This window comes from Aythya marila, assembly GCF_965140915.1.
Source record: "Aythya marila genome assembly, chromosome: 2".
Taxonomy (NCBI): domain Eukaryota; kingdom Metazoa; phylum Chordata; class Aves; order Anseriformes; family Anatidae; genus Aythya; species Aythya marila.
This window is the reverse complement of record NC_139043.1, coordinates 149,969,062-149,990,898: the sequence shown is the minus strand read 5'-3', so window position 1 is coordinate 149,990,898 and position 21,837 is coordinate 149,969,062. Positions and strand designations below refer to the sequence as shown.

The following is a 21,837-nucleotide window of genomic DNA, read 5'->3' as shown; positions in this document are numbered from 1 at the left end:
GTGGAGTCTTACCTGTGGACTAAAAATAAAAATGGGAGACCTGCAGATTTGTTATCAGAATGTAAAAAGATGACTCTTTTTTTCTAAAATGTTGTGGTATCACACTGGGGAAAAGAATGTTCCTTTTGGGAGACTGAGTTAATTGGGATTTGCATTTGGAGTTGATATACACGAATGCAACTGAAGTCAATAAAATTTTTCCTGATTTTGGGATAATATCTTCTGAATCTGGGTCACAGCACAAACAGATCATTGTGGATGTATTATGCAGAATGACAAGGTACGTGTTTCTGAGCTGCTTGGTTCAGCAGTTGCAACCTGCCACCTAACTAGCCTCTATCAAGTTTCAATTTACCATATTCATAGACCTGAAAGCAATTTTAGAAAATTATTCATGTATTCATATAAGGGAAAAAGACCATTCAGACCCAGTATTAAACAAGTCCTTTGAAATTAAAGGACTGTAGACAAACAAGAAAAGGCAGGAGAACCTGCGAATGGATGGGTTTGGAAAGAAATTGAGAAGGGAAACTAACAAAGATTAGCACCTAATGAAAACTGTCTATCCCTATTCATCTTCTTGTGTTCTGCCTCTTCTGAATTACTGAGCCCAGAGTGAATTATCTCAGATGTGCTCATCTTTTATTTTCCACACTCATCACCTGGTATATGACTGACTGCATTGCAGACATTCCAAATACCTCTATTGGAAACACCTGCAGGAGTGTAAACTGCTCGCTTCTGCTCTAGATTCCTAGAGTGCTCAAAGAATAGAAGAAGGGACAGGCAGCAGTATTGCTCTTCTGGGTTATGTTAGAGATTAGGATCAGTCAGGATGAGAAAAATTCCTTGGTGGGGTGGTGTTTTGTTTTGTTTAAGTGAAATGACATTTCACTTAAATGAAAATGTGAAATTTCATTTCACATGAAATGAAAATAACATGAAAATGACATTTATTTTGGTATTTTAAAATAACAAAGAAAAATAGATACTGTAAGAATTTGATGCAGCGTGCATAGGGGATAACTGTTATGCAGGTATTCCCTTGCTAATTTTTTTGCAAGGTTCTGCCTACTTGCTCATTTGATAGCTTCCGTTTTTAGTTTAATTTGCTCTCTAGTACCGGGCCAGTCACATACATTTTTTTCTACAAATTGTTTATTTTCTTGTTACTTATTTTCACTGCCATCACTTGCTTTACATTCTCTGGAAGAAATTTTTCTGCTTTTGTTCATGTAGCAACTTGTGCAGCATGTACGCATGATCCATTTGTGGCCTCTGTGTTCTATTATGCCACTGCCACCACTCTAGCAGACAGTAGCAGCTGTCTTAAGAAAATGGTAGGCATAAGCTGTATAATATTTGTCTGCAACACAGTAATGCACACATCAGATTTGGTATGAAATGTAGATAAGGTGTGTCATTTATCGGCTCTCTATACATTGCCAATTAATTTTAAAGAATTGTGTGAAAATTAATTTTCCTGAGCTTTGATACCAATGTGCTGATACAGAGTTACATATTATCAGTTTGATTCTATGCTTCCAGAGTTCTTCTTTAATTGAAGTCACAGTAACAAAAGTGGCAGCTTTAATTAATCTGGTGTATTGTTATAACAGTTGCAGTATCAAATAATGTGGGCAAGTCCTCTCTTTTACAATGGTGTTTTTTCTAATAATACAGATTAGCGTGGAATGAGTATTTCACTTCATTTTCTCTAACTGATAGTATCTTTGTCCTAATCTGAACCAAGGTATTTTGCTTTTGTGATCTGCAGAATTTTACGCCCACTAACGGAGAAACTTTTTTAGTATTGTTCAGGGACTGAGTATTGAACATCTGCTGTAATAGTGAAGTCTGGTAAAGACTTGCACTAGATGGAGAGCAAAGACGGGAAATCCTAGAGGAATAATAAGTGTCAGTGGAAACACCCTTGTAATGGAGGGTAGTGATCTTCTGTTTTACCAAAATAGAAAGTTTCTTTTCACCTGGTAGAATGCCAAATGGTAAATTTCCATTACTGTAAAACCAAATGATTTTTCTAATCGCCTTATTCATAAAAGACTATGTGCAATGAGAACTCGGTTTATAACCAGCTTATGTGAGTATGTTTGAAGCATTTGAACATGATGGGTAAGAGCCATCACTTGCCATCTGGTGAAGAAACCAAGATCTGACATTTGACCAAATGACTTCCATAAGAAAAAGAAGTAGAGGCTTTTAAATCTAGTGTATAAATCTGAACACTTACGGTTTCATCATGCTTGGTTTTTGTTTTTCTTTTGTCCTTTAATCTGTACTGATGCACACTTACTAACCATCGTGCTAAATTCATGCTATTTATCACTTTGTAGGTAAGCAGAAAGTCTAGGTTTACAGTTCTGTATGTTAATGTAAACAGCAGAAACCCTAAAAAGCAAAGATAGTTGGGTGCAGATGGCATGTTGTTAACTCTTCCTGGTTTGCTTTAACAACATGCCAGAAAATTTAATTTTGCTTGAAACTTGAGAAAGCTAGAACAATGGTTTTCAAGGAGATACTTTTTTTTTTTTTTCAAAATCATGAAAATATTTCTCTGCTGTGCATGTTAAATATTAAGATTTCACTGTTGTTTATAAGCACTTGCAAAAAAAAAAAAAAAAAAAAAAAAAAAAACCACCAGCACTTACTGAAAGAGTAAAATGGTGCTATGGTTTGGGGTTGGATCCTGAAGGCCATCAGACCAGGGCTTTTTAAGACACCAGGGAATCAATATTTAAACCTAAAGCTTCAAGATCCCAGTCCTCTAGATTTTTTGAATATGCATACAATTTACATTTGAAGCTGCAGTGATGTGTAATGGAGCAAATATTAAAAACAGTCTCTAAGGAACTCTATGATTTGAAATAAAAGAGTATTCAAAGTACCAAAGTATTTGTTTATATTTATTTAACACGTGTGATAGGTGTTGTTTGTGTTGGGCCTGAAGCAGAATATGAGTCATAGGCACCCTTGGTCTTTAAAGACATTTTCCTTGGAAACTTGGAGTCATCTCTGTGAGTGCTGCTTAGTCTGAGTTTCAAGCAGAATCACGAGTGTGGGAATGATTCTGCACAGGCTGAAACATCCCCTAGTTTTACAGTGAGTTTGCTTGTGGCCAAACCAAAGAATGGGCTGAGGTCAATCAAACTTAAGTACTTTGTCATTCATTGGAAAAACTTTTCCCTTGGAAAATGGCTTTTGTTAGCAAAGCAACAGCTAGCAAGCACAAGTTCTTGCCCAGGAGATAAGTTATTATTTACTTTGCAATTTAAGTTCTTTCTGTTGCAGTCTGGCATCTAGTTCGATAGACTTGAAAACCAATACCTTCTATGTGGACCTAATTATAGAAATGAGACAGTATCTCAGACTGATGCAGGTAGCTGCATGTTCCTGCTCCTTTCTGTTTGGTGTGTAGTAGAGGTTTCCTAGGGAGAGAGTTGTAGAGGGAGGGAAAGATGGGGGAAGAGCATTCCTTCAACTTTGCATCCATCACAGGGAAGCATGCAGGCAGGGAAGCAGGATTGCCAAAACTTTCCAGATAGTTGAGTTTCTCCAGACTCCCTCTATTACCAAAATTCCATCATCCAAACTTGTCTTTTAAGCTCTGTAAGAGTACACCTACTTTGTTTTTTTTTTTTTTTTTTGATTTTTTTTTTCCTTTACAAATGGGTCTTTACTGCCTTGAAAAATACTTGATATAAAAATAATCAAAGGATTTATTTTTGTTTCCTTGTAGGTGGCATTAAGTGTCCTGTTTGCAGTTTTGTATATGGTACAAAATGGGAATTCAATAGACATCTTAAGAACAAGCATGGCATGAAGCTGGTGGAGCACGACGGGGAGACAAAGTGGGAGGTAAAGCACAGTTGCCATGGCTTTGGCCTTAAGATTTTAAAAAGTGATGTAGAGAAAGTTAAGAAATATTCAAAAACGTATTCTTGACTCTATATAACATCAGGAGGTCATGTGGTATCTCATCTCCATTTTGAATGCATACACTGTGGTCACTTAATCTTGACTGATTTCATAACTGGTAAGAGTAACAATGTTGGAGGGCTATAGTCCTCTGCTGCACAAAGAGCAAAAGTTTTAGCAAAAAATCACAAAACTGAAAAAACTCAGTGTCTTTACTATATGCCAAATATTCATTGATATTAGTTCAAAGATACGCGAAGCTGTGAGGTTATACTGAATTAATGAAAGAAACTTATGACATGGTCCAGACAATGTTGGAATATGGAATGTTAGACCTGAATTTGTAAGTTAATCAGCTAAAAGATGGTATTATATGAAATATTTAATTATATTAAATGGTATTATAGAGAGTAAGTCTTCCACCATTTAGTCTGTGTTTCTAGTTTCAGTTCAAAGCATGTTGGAGTCATGATATCAATGATTAAGATCAGAGCTTAAAAATTTAAATTAGACTTTAGAAGTTAGGTCAGGAAAACAAAGCAAAACAATAAAACAATCAAACCACCACCTGGATTTTCTCAGTTTGGGTGGGGTAGTGCAGCTACCTTAATCAGCCATAACATTTTAAGCTGTAACATGGGTAGCAATTCGTTTTAAAATGAAAACTTACTCTAATAAAGCAAGGTTGACCGTAGATGAAGAAGCTGTGACAAAACCACAGAATTATCTAGATCTTATATTAAAAATCCCAGTTAGCATGCTGAGTATGCTTGATTAGGCTATTGTTGGTGTCCAGCGACAGGGAAATCCAGGAGTTGCAGTTGTCTGATCTCCACAGTTTAAGACCCATTCTGGATTTCAGGCTGTCTAACCCTAAGCATAAGCATAATTCCTGATTGGGAAGGGCCATCCTGCAAGTTTGTGTTCAACAGCTCTTCAGTATCCGTGAACAGAGGGTAAAATCCTCAAAACTATCACAGTAGGTTCTGTATGGACATTTATTCAAAGACGAAAGGGCAAGTATTTTAAAATGTATCCATTTGCATTTCACAAACTGTTCTACATCCACACTTCCAGTTGATGCCCAAACATGAAAAAGTAAGAGGGCCCCAAGGATTCGAGCCTGTCTCTGCTATTGGAACTGCTATAAATAAAAAAGTCCCATCGGGGGAGAAGTACATGTTAACAGCTTGTCTTGAAAAAAACATGGTTATGGAAAAGATATTTTTTTTCTAAAATAAAATACCATTTTCAAACGTAAGAAGCATTTTACCAGATCTGCAAAGACAAGTCAAAGACAAGAATTACAGCCTAATTTTGCACAAAATGTCTTTACTAGACCATGATACAGCAGAAGTCTCTTAAGTATAAAATAACTATGCAACAGAAATGAAGTCAAGATCATTTACTGTGTTAAAAACAACTCTTGGGGGGAAAATCTTGAAGAATAAAACTTTAAGATGATATCCCAACTTCTAGATAATATTTCTCATGAATTGTGTTTACCCCTGATTTCTGTAACTCTTGTTAAAATAATTATTGTCCAGAATTCATTCCTTTAAACTCATAACTTCAGTTCTTCTCTAATTTGCTAACAAAATTGCAATTCTATGATTCTCTGATTATCCATGCATTGACTTGGTTTTGTTTTCAAGTTAACTGCTGAAGTTTCTGAAGAAGCATCCACTCAGTATCTCCATATCACAGAGGCTGGAGAAGACGTTCAAGGCACTCAAGCTGCTGTAGCTGCATTGCAGAACCTTAGATATACTTCTGAAAATGGTAAATTACCTTTTTGGGGGTTGGAATACCAAATATATATTTCTTTCATAAATATCCTTTTCAATATACTGGACAATATGTGATATTCTGTGAAACTATTAAAACAGATGAAATTTATCATCCAGAACTTATTTCTGGGGGTTTTATATTTTTTCTTCAAGGGTAAGTAATGAGAAGTGACCATTGCTTATGAATTTCTGTGTCCTTAAGTCATTAATACTTATCACAATCTACTTTGCACTTTATTATTAGATGTGTGGAATTTCCTGCCTGTATTATTGAATATATTGTGAAATCAGCTGTCTTGGCGAAGTAGATGGTGTGTATCTAATGGCAATTCCCTTGCTATCATTTTTCTTCCTGCTTAAGTCAGCCAGCCGCAGAAGTAACACAGTGGAATAGCTCATTTACCGTGTTCCTAGGACAGTCCTAACAAACTTAATTGTAATGATGCAGAAAACAGAGTAAGCTGTTTCAGTATCACATTGAATAAGAACAAGAGAGGATTTAGATCATGATTACTAAGTCAGGAATAAGAAAAACTAGACGAAAAGAAAAAAAAAGTTCACGTTTCTGAGAGTGTTAAAACATCAGAGACTAGAATCAGTGTTCATATATTTTGAATGTATGAATAAATGCAGTGGCTATCAGAAGATTGCATTTTATAATTGTGAACTGTATCGTTCATACTACAGATAAGTTTCTCAAGCTCCCATTTTTATCAGAATTTCCAAGCACATTGCAGTTCAGTTATGCTACTGACAACTTGTATTATTTTACTTTAATCAGTGAGAATTCCAAATGAGTAAAAATATCTGGAGAAACTTTTTGTTAAGTTATTAATATTTAAATTAATGTAAGCAAGATCCTGGAACGTGCCGTACATAACAGTTTTGACTTTAAACGTGAGGCTGTAATTTTAAAAGTAGAACAATTTACTTTAATTCATTCAATTTAGGACAGTCTTCTGGCATATTCCCTCGAGGCATAAAAAACAGTAGTAGATTGTCTGAAGGCAGTTATATAGGAAAAAAATAAAGCAAGCAAACATTCTTCAGTTCGCAATTTCAGTTAGGAAGTCTCTCAGCTTCCAAACTCACAGTTCCTGCTATGAGTTGTACCCGTTGTTTGTTTAATCAATGTATTCCTTTAGATCTTTTTCAAATAGGCATAAAAATGAGCAGTGTGGTTTCACTTGCTGATTCATGCATTCCTCTGGCAAATTTGTTTTGTGAATACTTTCCTCCCATAGATCTATTATTAAAGTGTCAGGTTATTGAGCCGTTTGAAATTTATAGACAGAACTGTGAATCAGGGTTAAAGCATGAGGGGAAAGAGTGTCTCTGGCACATAGATTCACATCCCCTTAGAGCTGTTTTACGGTAATGATCTTATGCTTGCTGTCTTTCTGATAAGGTGAAAGACTTGATCCAACGGCTGTAAACATCCTGCAGCAAATCATTGAGTTGGGTTCAGAAACCCACGATGCCACTGCAGTTGCTTCTGTAGTTACCATGGCACCTGGAACCGTGACGGTGGTGAAGCAGGTAAGAGCTCTTCTCTTCTCCAAAACAACGGTGTTTATTTTTGTATATTTGTTGTGAAATGCGTATTGTTCTGCAAGGACTAAATTGTGAATGACTGTGAATAATGTGTTGAGAATTTCTTCTCAACTAATTTTGGCTCAGTGTTGTGTGTACTTATGTTTATATGCACACGCACAGACATTTATACGTCTATAGACCTGTGTGTTTGTGTATAAATTACACAATCATCAGCATAAATACATAAAATGTGACTGGATAAATATATATATAAGCATTTTCAGACTTTTTAAAATAGCATACCTGTATTGTGGGTCATCACTTAGTCCCACTGTCAAGAGTCAGGAGATCCTTGGGACAGACTTTTTCCAGAAACAGAAGAGTGTGGAGGGTTACAGCTTGTGTACAACTATGCGACCCTATATAGTGATGAGCCACCATCACTTTGTCTTTGTAGTGCTGTCCTGTGGCTAGAGAGACTTTCGGGGTACTAAAGTAAAGTAATATGGGGCTAAAGTCAAGCTAACAAAACTTATACTCAGTTTGAGTTCCTCCTGTCTTTCTAATGAGGGGTGCAACACAAGCAGTTTGCAGGCATGAAACAGCTCTGAGAAGAGGATTTACAGATGCTCCTTAACAGCAGTTGCTTATGTGAGAAGTCAGTGTGATCACCCACATTGGGGAAAGATAAAGAAAAAATCAAGTGAACTGTAGTTGGTTGAGCAGATACATAATTGATTTTGTTGTTCCCAGGGAAATTGTGCGAGACCAGATGATATAGGTCAATATTCTAAAAAAAAAAAAAAAAAAAAAAAAAAAAAAAGACTTGTTAATTTCAGGCTTTTGCAAGGGTTCTGTTTATGGGAAACATGCTGGATTCAACTGATAAAGAATTAAGTGACAGAAATTATGGTGTAGGCAATATAGTTCCTTTTAAAATGAGACAAACTTTACAAGATACTGGTAGAAGTAACTTTAATATATGTGTGTATATTCCTGAAGCATAGTACTGCACAGGTTTTACTAAGGATATTTGCAATGTACAGTGTTACTAAAGCATTTTAGAAATTAAGAACGGAAAGATACACATAATTACCAAGTGAAGGTGAATCATTTTCAATTTGAGATGGCTGTTGAGTATGAACATCAAGCCCAGTATTTCTTCCTCACAGGTGTCTGCTAATTTTGATGCTGACATTTTATGTTTCTTCCCACTGTGTTCTCCAAGCTATGTTTGTTCTGCCAGTTTCATTATATTTCCCTAGTTTATTATCCCTTTCTACATTCTGTTTACATTCTTTGATTTCTCAGGGTCCCCACACTCAATGTGGTTGATGCATCAGGGAAGGAAAGTACATGAGAAGACTTAAATTCCTGAAGAGTTTAAGTAGCTCTTGTTATTTAAATGAACCAAAAGTGTGATTGTGATGAATGCCAGAACTAACTTTTGAGTTCAGTATTTATTTATTTTTTTTCAGTATTGTGGATATTAAATTCGTGGTAACTACCTAGAAGTGGAAAGTTCATAGTCTGTGAAGACAGTGTTTAGATGATTGTCACCCAGATCTGAGGGAGACAAGGCAGAATTTTAAGGAAAAGCATTTTCAAATGTTACTTTGCAATACTTAGCAGGTATTTTGTTTAGAAACTGTGTAAGAGTTTATGGGATTTTTCTTTCATTAAGATCCAAATTTGGAAAGTAAATTCAGTCATCAAAGAGGAGAGACGTTGCAGTCCTTTTTATGTGCAAATTTCAAAGCAACTTTAACTGTAGTCACTGCCAACGTGTATGCTGTACTTCTATATATGACCTGTTTCAAAGGTTGAATGCAGCATTAGCCATTGGTGTTTGTTCTATCTGTCAGTATTACTGAAAACTGTTCTTAAAAATGTGTCTTTTGAGGCCCCTCTAATAACAGTCTAGGACAAAGTGGAACCTAGGTAAGTGGCAGCAGTGAAGAAGAAATTACTTTTGTGATACTGGAATGTTAAGCTTAAAAAAACAAACAACAACAACAACAACACAACATAATTTAAAACATTCAGCAATTTTTCAAGTATGGAATCAGATCAATTTCTGATTCATCTTAAAATCTATCTTCATCTTTGTTAGACCATCTGAATGTGTGGATAGCATTTTGCAAGTAAATATTCATATTACAAATTAATTGTCTGTCACTTTTAAATCCATATTTCTGACTTTGAATTTGCAAGCTGCTAAGCATTGATCACTGCTTTTTCCCTTGCTTTGTATACGTTAATGACTTTCATTGGTCTAACGTAAGCCCGGTATAAGCTCCACTCCTATGTCAAATCAAATATCAAATCCTCAGAGCACAGAATCTCTTTGCTGCATTTTCTTTTCCCGCTTTGAGTCCTGTTGCTATAAAATGCTGTTTTTCCCCAATTTGAAGTTGCAGAGAAGCAAAATCAGTCGGTGCAGAACTGAAGTATATCTCATGCTGAGCGATTGTGTGCTACCTCTGCTTACATCAGGTTTTACTAATGCCTTACTTAGATGCTCTGAGCATTGTTCCTCTGCCAACTTGCTTCTTGTGGCTACTGGAATGACTGTGGCCTTTGCGACTTGTCAGTTTGTGTGTGCAGAAGTGCGCAGATCTGTGATTTTTCCAGAGGGGTATCACGAGGCAGGAGGCCTACTGACACCTGACTGGCTTCCTAGTTGCCTTTAGTGGGCTTCATGGAAGTAGAGGAAGGGAGTTTTGTAGATTTTTTTTTTTAATTATTATCATTCCACATTTTTTATTATAATTTATTTTTTCTATTTCTACTGACGTTTTATCAAATGTTTGACCTGTTACACAGCTCTAGTTACTGTTCCCAGTTCTTCTCTTTCCACCAGAAGATGGCTTCAGAATTATAGCCACATCCTTTTTTAACTTCAGGGAAAATGTTCTTAAATGGCGTTAGCATGACTGTAATCCTCTCCTATTTAGAACTGACAGCTTTTCTTTCTTTCTTTCTTTAACACCAGGTTGCTTTCTATGGGTATCACTCACTTGTACCTACTACTTTGTCAGGTTTTAATTATGCTGAGTTCCTAATTGTTAACCTTGAGGTGATCGTAAGACATGTTCATATTTCACTTTCCCACTGGAAAATTTATTCCACACTCTATTCTGTGACCTTCAGCTTCACTTGTGGATTGTGAGACAAAAAAAAATCATTCCGGGTGTCAGCAATATATCAGCATCATCTGTCACTAAATTTCCACTCTTGTTCTTCAGTGGCCTCCCCGAGTCCTTACTTAGCAGCTTGGCTCCATTTTTTTTCTTAACAACATTTATTGTTCTGGTTTTTATGCTGTTATGTGTTTTTTTTCTTTCCTTTAAGGACATACATAACCCATCATTTCTCACCTTCATCTCTCATTTTTAGCTGCCTTTATAAGTTATCTTCATATTTCTGTATTTGCACCAAGAAATTTCTTCTAAATCCTAAATTACTATATATTTTCAAAGTATTTTTTGCTCTGTATGTTACACTACATCATTACTGTCTTTGTCTACCTTTTCTTCCCTCCAACTTTGTCCTTACTTTCACCTATAAAAGTGCTGTTGGCCCTTGATTTCTAAAATTGTGCATGAATCTAGATGTACCTATCAGTAATACAGCCATCTTCGCCTTGAGCACACGGGTTAGGGGCAGTGTCTTCTGTGTGCAGTACTTGGAGTGTTTCATGGCAATGCAAGACTTCTGCCTGCAGAAACAAGCTTTGTTTTTGTCCTTAAGTCCTTCTCAGTACACTGCTATAAGTTGAGTGCATTTGCTGGCTCTGACTGATATCTCCTTTTTTAATTTCTTTCTGTTAAGTCACAAGACAGAAACATTATCATGTTTACAGTGTTCTATTAAATTATTTCCCTGAGATGTACGCCTTTATAAGGCATGTTTATTAGATCATGAATACAAATTATTATTGAGCTGAACTCGAGATCAGATTTTCCATTCGAAGCTCCCAGCTCCTGAATTGTGTTGAAATAATATAAGTGTGTGTGTGTGTGTGTGTGTATATATATATATATATATATATATATATATATATTCAGTTTTGGCTTTGGAAACCTTATATTTGTTTTTCATAGGAATGATATTATAAAAGAAAATCCTTTGACAGTGTAACAATAAAACATCTCAGGCTGAATCAGGATTCATCATTATGAATTGGTGTTGGCTATGACCATGCCATGTATTTGAGGCCTTTCTAAAGGTTCTGTCTGGAACTTGAAATGACTTTAGCTCCTCCTTGCCTGAGAGCCAGTATATTACCCTATTATCAAGATTAAACTTTTAGGTATCTAATTTGGGAGAAATCCTGTTGTGTGACAGCCATGCAAACATGCTGCCACTAAGGAAAGTACCGCACACGCCTGAGTGAATACCAGGATCCAAGTGTGAAGTTCTGCCAGTATGGGCTGAGATTGGCAAAAATCCACGCTGAAGCTTTGATTGCAGCACGACACAAAAAGTGTAATCTTGTCAGTTTGAATCCATTTTAGTTAATAGTAATTCAGTCTGGATCACTACAGCTAGTGGTGGTATTTATTTATGGCATAGAATTTGAGTTGTTCTGCACTGCTTAAAGAAAAAAATGTAACAAGGTAGGGAAAATGTTAAAGCACCGAATTGTAAGTTTGAAGAATAACTATGAAAGATGCTAATAAATGCTTAAAAAGACAGGAAATCTCATTCATAATGGATAGTAAAAATGGACGAGAAATTGGGGGAAAAGCACTTCTGTAGGAACAGAGCATGTAGCAGGGAGGAGGAGGGACAAGCATGGTAAAACAAGTTACTTCACTTTATGTGGATTTGACGGTGTGACCTATTACAGATGCACTTTTGTCCTCACTCCATAGGGTGGAGACTGATTTGTTTGTGTTTTTGTTTGTTTTGCTAGCAGAGCCAGTTCAGTCCATTATTTACATAGGAGAACTATTTTCCTAGCTCCCAGGCAGAATAATTTAGAGGACAATATTGGCAGTAGGGTGATGATTGGACCAGATGATCTTGAAGGTTCTTCCAACCTTCATGATTCTAAGATAAGCTAAGCATTTGTTTGTTTTAAACACTGAGCTTCTTGTGAAGAAACGTTTCCCTCAGAAATGAGCACTCGTGTTATTTTTGCAGAACAAACTGTAAATTATTCTCTGGAGAGACAAGATTCAAGATGCATTTTCTTGGTTTCACCATATGAACGTCTTTGAATGCTTGTTTCTCGAATCACTCTGTCTTGACAGCAACATCAGAGAGTTGTTCCTTTTCGGAGAGTGTCCAGCATCTCTATTTTTTGTTAGAGTTGTTGCTTGTCCATTTCCAGTGCCTGTTAGCAGAAATGTGTAATAGTAACAAGATACGTTTTGTTTTAATTCATTTATTTTGCTTAACTGCAGGGTGTATTATTTTTACCAAACCTCTTTAAAACAGAGGGTTCTATGTAGGGTTCTTTGTCCAAATTTATTTTTTTTTCTTTTTGCCTCAGTTTATTGAGCAGAGCAGCAGATAGTCTCAAAGTATACCATAAGATCCATTGAAATTTAGTTGTGTGTTATCTGTGTTTTGAACTATTTTCACATAGATATGGGTAAAAAAGTATTCTGCTAATTTGCTGGTTTTAGACCCACAATATGTTTTGTATGTCCTACTAGAGCAGAAGCTATTGTCCTGGTTTAAGAAACTTATCACCAAATAAGTGTTTAAAGCTTTAAATCTTGTTTTCAATATTATTTTTCCTGTCTGAACAATCTACGGAGATCCATCTTCATTCAGAACAAATCCTGCCTGCCTGATATATAGAAACAAAACAGCTAGAGCACAGCAGCACACTTTGTTCTCTCAGAGAGGAAAACAACCAAACCAAACCAAAAATAAATAAATAAATAAAAATCCAACTAACCTATGCCAAAGGTATTGTTCACCACCTCAAATCCCTGTACTTTTCCTTATTTTCTAATTCTTCTCAATAATATACCTGGGTGGCCACTACCAACAGAATTGTTTCTGCCACTGTTCTTTTAGCACATTGGCATGTAAAAGCTTTAGTCAAAAATTTAGGGCTTCACGTCCTAAGTAATATACAGCACACATTTGACTTGCAGGATCTTTGTCTGTGTGAACATTTTGCAAAACTACCTGGCTACTCTACACAATCTAGAGATAGCATCTATCATCTAATTGTTTCCTGTGGCTCTAGAGCAATCACTTCAAGCTCACTCTGATGATCACTAAGAAGATTGCATTAATCACTAATTAATATTATTAGTCACTAAGGTGATTATACCAGTCTTTCTGCACAACTGGTCATTATTAATTGACTCTAGTTCAATCCGATGGGATGTAAGTCCTTCCTGTTATCAAGCCAGAAAGCTAGTGTCCTCTTCAGGTAGGATGCTTGGGCATCCAGGTGATGGGCTAAATGGTACTGACTTGTTGTGCACGCTCATTTTTATTTGGGTTCTCATTTTATCCGCTCTGCTAAAATGGCTGACCAAGCTGTCATTATTTTATGCTACAGTTACTTTGATATTCTTTCTTTCTGACATTCACAGATGCTGCTTTGCCCCTTTGTATACACTCAGAACAATTTAAATATTACTTCTCTCTAGTCTGCCTGTCTTACAGGATGTCCACGTGATCTTCCTGTCTTTTTTGCCACATCCAACAAAGCCTTATTTTCATTTCCAAGATTTTGTACTCCTTTCCGACCTAGTGTCCTGTCTCTCGTTAGCTGTTGAGATTTTGACTCTCACCTTTGATCAGTCCATGAAGATTTAATTGCTCATTATTTTTTCCAAAGAAGTTTCTTAACGCCTTCATTCGTATTGTGCTTAGTTATGTGGATATTTAATGAAGAACAATTTGTACCTCATTGTCTTCTCTCAATTAGTCTTCAGAAATATGATGACGCCAATCATCTCTGGTTAGGCAATTGGTCTGTTGATACTGCTGCTTGTTACACAAAGGTATTGCTGCCTCATATTGTACTCACCCATTTCCCTTCTTCTGTGTCTGCTTACTGTCTCATGTTTTATATTGAAAATATAAGGCCTTTGGGGCACGAAATACTTTTTTTCAGGTAGAACACATGATACAGTCCAAGTCCTGGTCTAAAACACTACACTAATATTACCAGTAAAGAAGAGCAATTGGCTGATGAATGCTTTCTTGTTTTCTCCCATTCGAAAACAACAGACTGACCTTACTATCTCTGTAGCTTCGAGTGCAGGATTAGGATGAAGTCTATTCCTGAAAAGCACGGTAACCTGTTTTCAACCTGGACTTCTAAATAACTTGCTCTGCAGAATAAATATATCAACTCTTTCACTAACCAAGCAGATCTTTATCAAGCTTAGGAAAACACTGGAATTTCATGCATTTCACCCTTTATTTTAGTTCCTTTCATCATTTTATTCTGTGATCTCTTCAGGCTCTGGTAAAATCATACCATGGCAACAGCCACTTTCTTCAAAGTGACAGCAGAAGCAATGCACAGCAAAGATTACACATCAGCTTGAAGATGATCACAGAACAGAATTTTATAGTATAACACACCTTCAAAAATAAGCACCTAATAATATTAGCATGGCTGTCATGTCAAGGGCTCCTGCATATTGTACCTCAGCAACACTCTTCGTATTTTAACCTGGCTCTTTTGTGCCTACTTGATGCTGGGTTCATCCAGAAAATTTGCCAGTACATGCAGTTCTCTATGGGTTGATAATCAAGACTGATGTTCTTTTAGAACATGGAGCACTTTATTGTTTGACTTGATGGTGCCAGCAAGGGGAAGTTTTATTTGGGAAGGATGTCCCTGCTTTCTTAGCTTCTGTGGAGTTCTTGTCATCTGTATAACATCCAGATAAAATCTCCTGTCAACATTACTGCCCTCTGTTAGAGCTCCTGAAATGGTGGCAACGTTGCCTTATTTCCTCAGAAGGAAATCTAGTGATACAGAGTTCTGCCAGACAGGGGACACAGCCAGTCACAGCCTCTCTGTCAGGGTGTATTCGACCAGCCAGTGGCTAAACATTCTTAAAAATCACCAGTAGGAAGATTTGTTTGCCACTTTGCATTTTTTTATTTTATGCAAAGCAAGTCTTGCATATTGAATTCTCCTATTGTTCTGAAACTATGGTGTGCCAGCTTGTGTTTGTTTTGTAGCTCTCTATAGAGATTCATGTGATCAAATTACAGCGTTTTTCTGTGCATGTCTGTGTGTATTTTTCATATATCTATACGTAAACTCAAATAAGAAAGGATGGAGTTCAAGTTACCAAGTGGCACCAAACAAAATGAGAGACAGTCCTGTAGGCAGCAATGTAAGCTGGCACATCACATATCCAGGTGCTCTCTGGGATCTAGAAAGCTTATATTCACTTTTCCTCTTCAGCTTTTGTGTAGCTAATATGTAAATTTTCTTACTGTGGTGTCTTACAATACAAATAGAAGCAACTGTGACCTAGTGTAAGGTTTTGAATTCCTGCAAAATCTGTGTGATTAACTTTTTTTTTTCTTCATGTCAACCTGAAAGGCAGCATTCAGTCTGAAATCAAGGGAGAGATTCCGCAGAGGATTTTGGGTCAAGCCTAACAAGGCTGTTTTAAACACGATGGCTCTGGTACTCCTGCTGACTTCAAAGAAAATTTAAGATAATCATTATTTCTGAGGATGAGCTCCAGAATAAAGAAGTAGCTTTAGCAGCAATTTACTGTACATATTTCCTTTTTCTACTTTCCAGGGAAGGGAAGAAGCATTATTTTCCTCAATGGCTTGAATTAATTTATCTCAAAATAAAAATGACTTGCTTGGTTTTAGAGGAAGAGGTTCCTGTAAGAGGTACCCACTTTTTGTGTCATTTGGATGGCCCTCAGATATTTGCATTTAGAACTTTAGATAATTTAGAAATTCTGAGCTTTTTATAAAGACATGAAGGCAGAGGATCCATTAACTTTCATGAGAGGCACATTAAGCCAGTAAAAAATATTTATGCAGGTAATGAATTGGTTTAGTATGCCAGCTGTGTATGGCTTCAGATTCTTGCTGCCATTCTTTAGCAAAGGATAAGCAGCCAGATGCTTTTCAGCTGGCTCTCAAACAGAAAAGAGGTCATGGATGCTACTCTTCAAAAGATTTGAGATGCCAATAAAAAGAATTGAGTGTAGTAACTTCATTCATTCTGATGGCAGCTGTCCCACTGTTTCATCAAATTGAGGGATGTAAATTAGCGTTTTGAGATGATTCCCTGTGGAACGATCTAATAGGAACCAAGCAGAAGCATGTAAACATTGAACTGATTTGAAATGTAAATATCCAAAATAATGTGGTAATTTGTCAAACTAAAAGGATTACAGATAGCTGTCCAAAAAAAAGGTACTGGAAACTAGAAACACTAGAAATAGGGGCATTAGTCTTCTTTACCCTGCATGACAAGGGTAATAAAACCATATCGATAAAGGTAGGTAGGGAGGTTAAATTAACTTTCTTTATTGGCCATTTTCATTTCAAAAGCATATAAAACTGAATAAGTATTAGATTGCTGCTATTGAATTGAATGAGATTCTGGTTTCATTTCATTTTCATGTCAACTGTGCTTTATTTATCTTCCTTTGTTCATTATTTATGTACACTCAAAGAACTATATTCGAAATTATTTATGGGTTTTGATTTAAAGTGACTAAAGTGAGACTGTACAAGATTCTTTTCAGACTGTGTTGTGCATTCTTGCTGCTCTTAGTAAATTTAGTGTAATTTTTCTGGCCTGAGGCACATTGTCAGAGGATTATGTATCATGCACTAACACAAGAGTTACTGTACATGACATAATTGAAAGGCCAAATGATATTAGAAGACTCCTATCTGTGTATGTTTGAAGATCCCCAGGATCAAGGACTGTAAGATTATAATTACCTGACATTTTTAACTGCAGCTACCTATCTAAATCCACCAGAGATGAGCCTTCTGTCCACTTGTTGTAACCTATATTAGTAGATCTTGTGTGGATCCTTCCATTTTGAACAGGAGCTGCCACTTCAGCAAGTAGCCTCAGGAAAGAGCAGGATGCAATTAAAAAAGGCGGAGTTCTGCCTGAATTAACAACATTTCCCCCCACTATAAGAAAAAAAAAAAATCCTAAAAGGCATGTCATCAAGAGAAGAAAGGTGTGTTACATTTCTTTTTATGGTTTAGCCTGTTGCATCTTGAACAGAAACTCAAAGATTCCATTAGTAAAGGATAATTTTGGGGCTACCCATATTTTGTGTCAACAGAAATTTGTTTTTCAGAGGGTGGTTGCAAATTTTCTTGTGTCAAGACAAAGCGACCTGCATTGCCCAATTTTGTAGGATATTGAGCTTGAATTCCAGCAAGCGCTGTTTAAAATAACTTCAAATTAAAATGTTCAGGTACACTTGGTAAAAGAAACAGAACATGGAAAGGGCTTTATCCCTTTCCCATAGTTTTATCCGTATCATCTAAATCCTGTGCAACAAAGCCAGAGTCAGCATCGGTAGGTACAACTGTGCTGTTGCAGTAAGGTCAATGACAATGGTAAGATTCTCTTTAGAAGTTAAATCTTTCGCCAGTTAAAATCCACTTATATTTCATCAGTGTACCACAGACATACTGACTTTGGGACCTCTGAATAATTTAACACCTGAACAGGCTTGTTATTGTTCAAGAAAAAGCTTTGTATAGCCTGATGAATTGAGTGAAAGTTCAAAGTGATATGGAGTCCTATGGGGTTTGTGCATCCCTGTAATCTTCTTGATCTGACAGATATTTTAAACGTGGAAGAAAAACGTTATAAGGAAAGTCAGTGTACAGCAACGGGAATGCTTGCTTGGGGGGAAAAAAATGAAGTTAAAAAAAGAGCACCTAGAAAATAAACTCACAGAACTTCTTTTTCTCCTTCCAAGTCTTCAAGGAGTCAAATGCATGCTTGGACACTTCTCTGTAATTCTTCCCTACTGTTCCCATGCCCCTCTTAAGCACCAATACTGAACTTCAGTATATTTTCTTGGACTTCATTGTTCTAATAATACTGCTTAGAAAGCAGCGCATAGAAATGATCTACTACATAGAAACATTTCATAGAAATGAAAGCTACTAATCTATGTAATATAGTAGACTTCCACGCTTTGGAATCTACCATGTTTGACCTGTTTTTTCAAAATCACTTACGACTTCAGTGCTGCCAGGAACACAACATACGCTGCCCTGAAATACAAGGTTTACACTGAAATCTGGTAAACCGATAATTTATTGATTCTTTGTTCTCCTCATATTACCCCTTGTGTGGTTATTGGAAGTACCGTGGAGGTTTGCTTTCTGTGAAGGTATGTCGGTGAGCCACCGATGCTGTCTTCGTGCCCTGTTGTTTGTATAAGCTGGTGATTTATAGATACACTGGATGATGTGAAATAAAGCACTTCTGTAGAGAATATGACGTCCTGCAAATTCAGTAAGTTACTTTCTTATAGTGAGAAATGAACATGATTTATGTCTGCGAGCTCACTTCATAGAACATTTGCTAAGCCTAAATGAAAGGGAAATAGGCCTTAATAAAAACTACCTGTTTTCCAAATGGGAAAGGAAGAGAGGATCTGATTAACCATGTGGTGCAGATGCAAGTGGGTCAGCTTTTATGCTCAAGCAAATAAAATAGATGAACAAATCAATGAACAAAGGGAGTGGTGGTGTACTGAAAACACTCAACAAATGCCTTCCCATATTCTTGCACGTGTAAAAATAGCTATCCCATTCTTTACCCAAAAGAACCTTATTTTATCATTAATATTTGTAAGAATGCATTTCCTACACATGACTTAGTTTTTGAGTGTGCTGTTGTTGGCCTGGAGCACTGTGCACAGAAATGTTGTCTGGATGGGGTGAAGAATTAAGATCTGTTCTTGAATCCTAGTGAGTACTGTAGTCTGATAATTCACAAATAGTTGAGTTATTTTAAATTTGATACCAAAATATGTTGCATTATGTTTTTTTGACAGGAAAAATGTTTATTAAAAAGTCTGTTATTTTCAGTTGCTACTGTAAATATCCTTTCAATCATGTAAAAATTGCTGCCTTGCAAACCAGTATTAGGGAGGTTATTTCATTAATGCATTTCACTTTTTTTTTTTAATTAAATAAAAGTCCATTAAGTTTAGGTTACAATGAGTAGTGTTACAATGAATTTTGTAGTTTAACGAGCTTTAAAATAAATTAAAAAATGGGGGTTCTAAGTGTCTTTTCATGTGGTTTTAGACATATTCTCACATCAGTGATTCTGGAGGAGCTGTTTGACTTCCGATTTATTTAAATAAGATTGGTTTTGAGTGAATGACTGGTGAGAGATTAAAGCTGTTCCTAAAGTCCTGTGTTTCTGTAGCTTCATAGCTCTCCATGCATATAAATGAGACTCTGAGTTACTGCTTTCAGTATTTTGTATGGCTATACACTTGTTCAAAGTGATCATTACAAATTTTGTGTAAAACTGATATTTTCTTTCAAAACTGTCTGATTTCTAATTTCTGTGCTGTGTGTGCATTAATCATCACAGTACCAGTTATTTACTGGAAGGGTGAAACTTCTGTAACCTCTGCAATTTCTTCTTAGGTAAAAGAAGAGGAGCAGTCAGCCAATCACACTTTGATGATACAAGAGACTCTGCAGCAGGCTTCAGTGGAGCTGTCTGAACAGCATCACCTGGTAGTCTCTTCAGACGAAGTGGAGGGAATTGAGACAGTGACTGTCTATACACAGGGTGGAGAGGCTTCAGAATTCATAGTTTACGTTCAGGAAGCGATGCAGCCCATAGAAGAACAAACTGTGGAACAATCTGTGCAGGAGCTCTAGAGAATGGTGTTCAAAGGAGACAGCTGACTGATTTGCCAAAGCCAAAACTTTCATTTCTTTTCCTAACAAGACCAAAAACAATCAAGCTGACAAATTTTCAGATTATGTGTGAGGTGAGACCATAATACTAGATCTGGTTGGACTGCATCAGTAATTTAGACATTATGGACAAAACTTCCTTGCATTTTTTTCCCCTGGAAAAAGTACATCTTTTGAGGAATAAATATTCATCGTTATTTAAGAAATCTGTCATTTGATTCCTGTAAATATCCCAAAATATTGTCTGTTCAAAAGTGTTATACCACAAAAAAAAATAAATAAATATATCTATATGGGAAGCTAGAACGTCTAGAAAACTCATTCCCATTCATCCCATCTTACAGATACTAAGTATGTGTTTGACTTTACTGGAAGCAGGGATTTTTTTATTTTTTTATTTTTGTAAAATTAGAAGGACTTCTTATTTTTGAGTATATGCTTAGAATGTGTTTGCAGAGTTGTGGACCTAACCCAAAGAAAAGCTCAACACTTGTTATAAATATTCCACAGATAGACTTTCATTTGTGTTCGTGAGTTGATAATTTGGGAGATATTTAAAGCCATATATGATAATTTCGGGTACCAATAGCATAATTATTTTTTAAATGATTGGATAATGATAACTTTCCATCCCACCATATGATGAAACCAAATGTTTGTCAACTCAGTGAAATGATCTTCTGTTTTTATGAAAAAAATATATTCAAATGATTTGTAAATTCTATTAAAGATGTATGTTCATATGTTTTAAACAGATGTTTGTAAATATGACTGTGTGAAAGAACTTGTACAAAAATTAAGTAAATATTGACAAAAATTTAGATATTCTTAATTATGCATGTATATAGTTCCAGATTTTTTCTCCATGAATCTTGAATTGTTTCTGATTTAATATTTTTAAATTTGAGCTATAAAAGTTATTAATTAATAACAAAATTGTCTTGTTTTCTTTTAAGTGTTGACTTCCCTTTCAAAGCTAAGTAGAGAATGCTGTTTTGCATTTGCATTTGCTCTGACAAATTATTCCTACACTCAGTAGTTTCTAATCAAGAAAGTAGTGTAAAGAAATCTAGGAGGAATTTTTTGTGACTGAGCTTATTTATGGGCATTTTGAGTGGACAAGTGAAGAAAAGCTTTTAAATGCATTGATGAAATGCAGTGAGTTGGTTGCCTACCTCTTGTAATTCTGCTGTTCTTTATCAATGTTATACAAAATCAGAGTGCAAACATTTAGTGTTAGCTTCTCCCTTATCTGTGGTGATAATAAATTTATATGTCCCAGGGACATTTGGTTTCTAGGACAGAGACCTTTTTGCCATTTACTCTGGGCCTGGTCACAAATATCAGTGTTGATTTCACTAAACTTATATAAAATGAGCCATGAAGTGTTCAATAATAATTGTAACATAGAGAATAATGCACCAAACATACCAACTTGATTAATCTGCAACAGAAACTTGGTTTTGTAATTACTGCTTAACATTTAGTGTTGATATGCAATAACAACTTTCTAATATCTAAAAGAGAAGAAAACAGTCTCAAATGGTTTTCTTAGAATTTATTGAAAATAGACCATTTGCTATTAAACTACATTTGGAAAAGCATCAGAAAAGCATTGTAATTGTATGTAGTAACAGCTGTGTTCTTAACATAAAACCTTTCTGAG

The 21,837-nt window shown here is 36.0% G+C and overlaps 1 protein-coding gene across 2 annotated transcripts in view; it reads left to right on the top strand.

Annotated features, from left to right (window-relative positions):
• Positions 1 to 21,030, top strand: part of ZFAT (zinc finger and AT-hook domain containing) — an 87,246-nt gene extending 66,216 nt beyond the window's left edge. Inside the window, exons 13-16 of one of the 2 annotated variants that reach the window (XM_082753171.1) lie at positions 3,758 to 3,876; positions 5,592 to 5,718; positions 7,135 to 7,265; positions 19,893 to 21,030. In XM_082753171.1, coding sequence (XP_082609297.1) covers positions 3,758 to 3,876; positions 5,592 to 5,718; positions 7,135 to 7,265; positions 19,893 to 20,132 — 617 coding nt within the window. In that variant the 3' untranslated portion in view covers positions 20,133 to 21,030. Of the gene's footprint in view, positions 1 to 3,757; positions 3,877 to 5,591; positions 5,719 to 5,970; positions 6,038 to 7,134; positions 7,266 to 19,892 lie in introns of those variants that run through there. The other variant, XM_082753172.1, reaches the window with a different exon arrangement.
• The last annotated feature ends 807 nt before the right edge of the window (positions 21,031 to 21,837 follow it).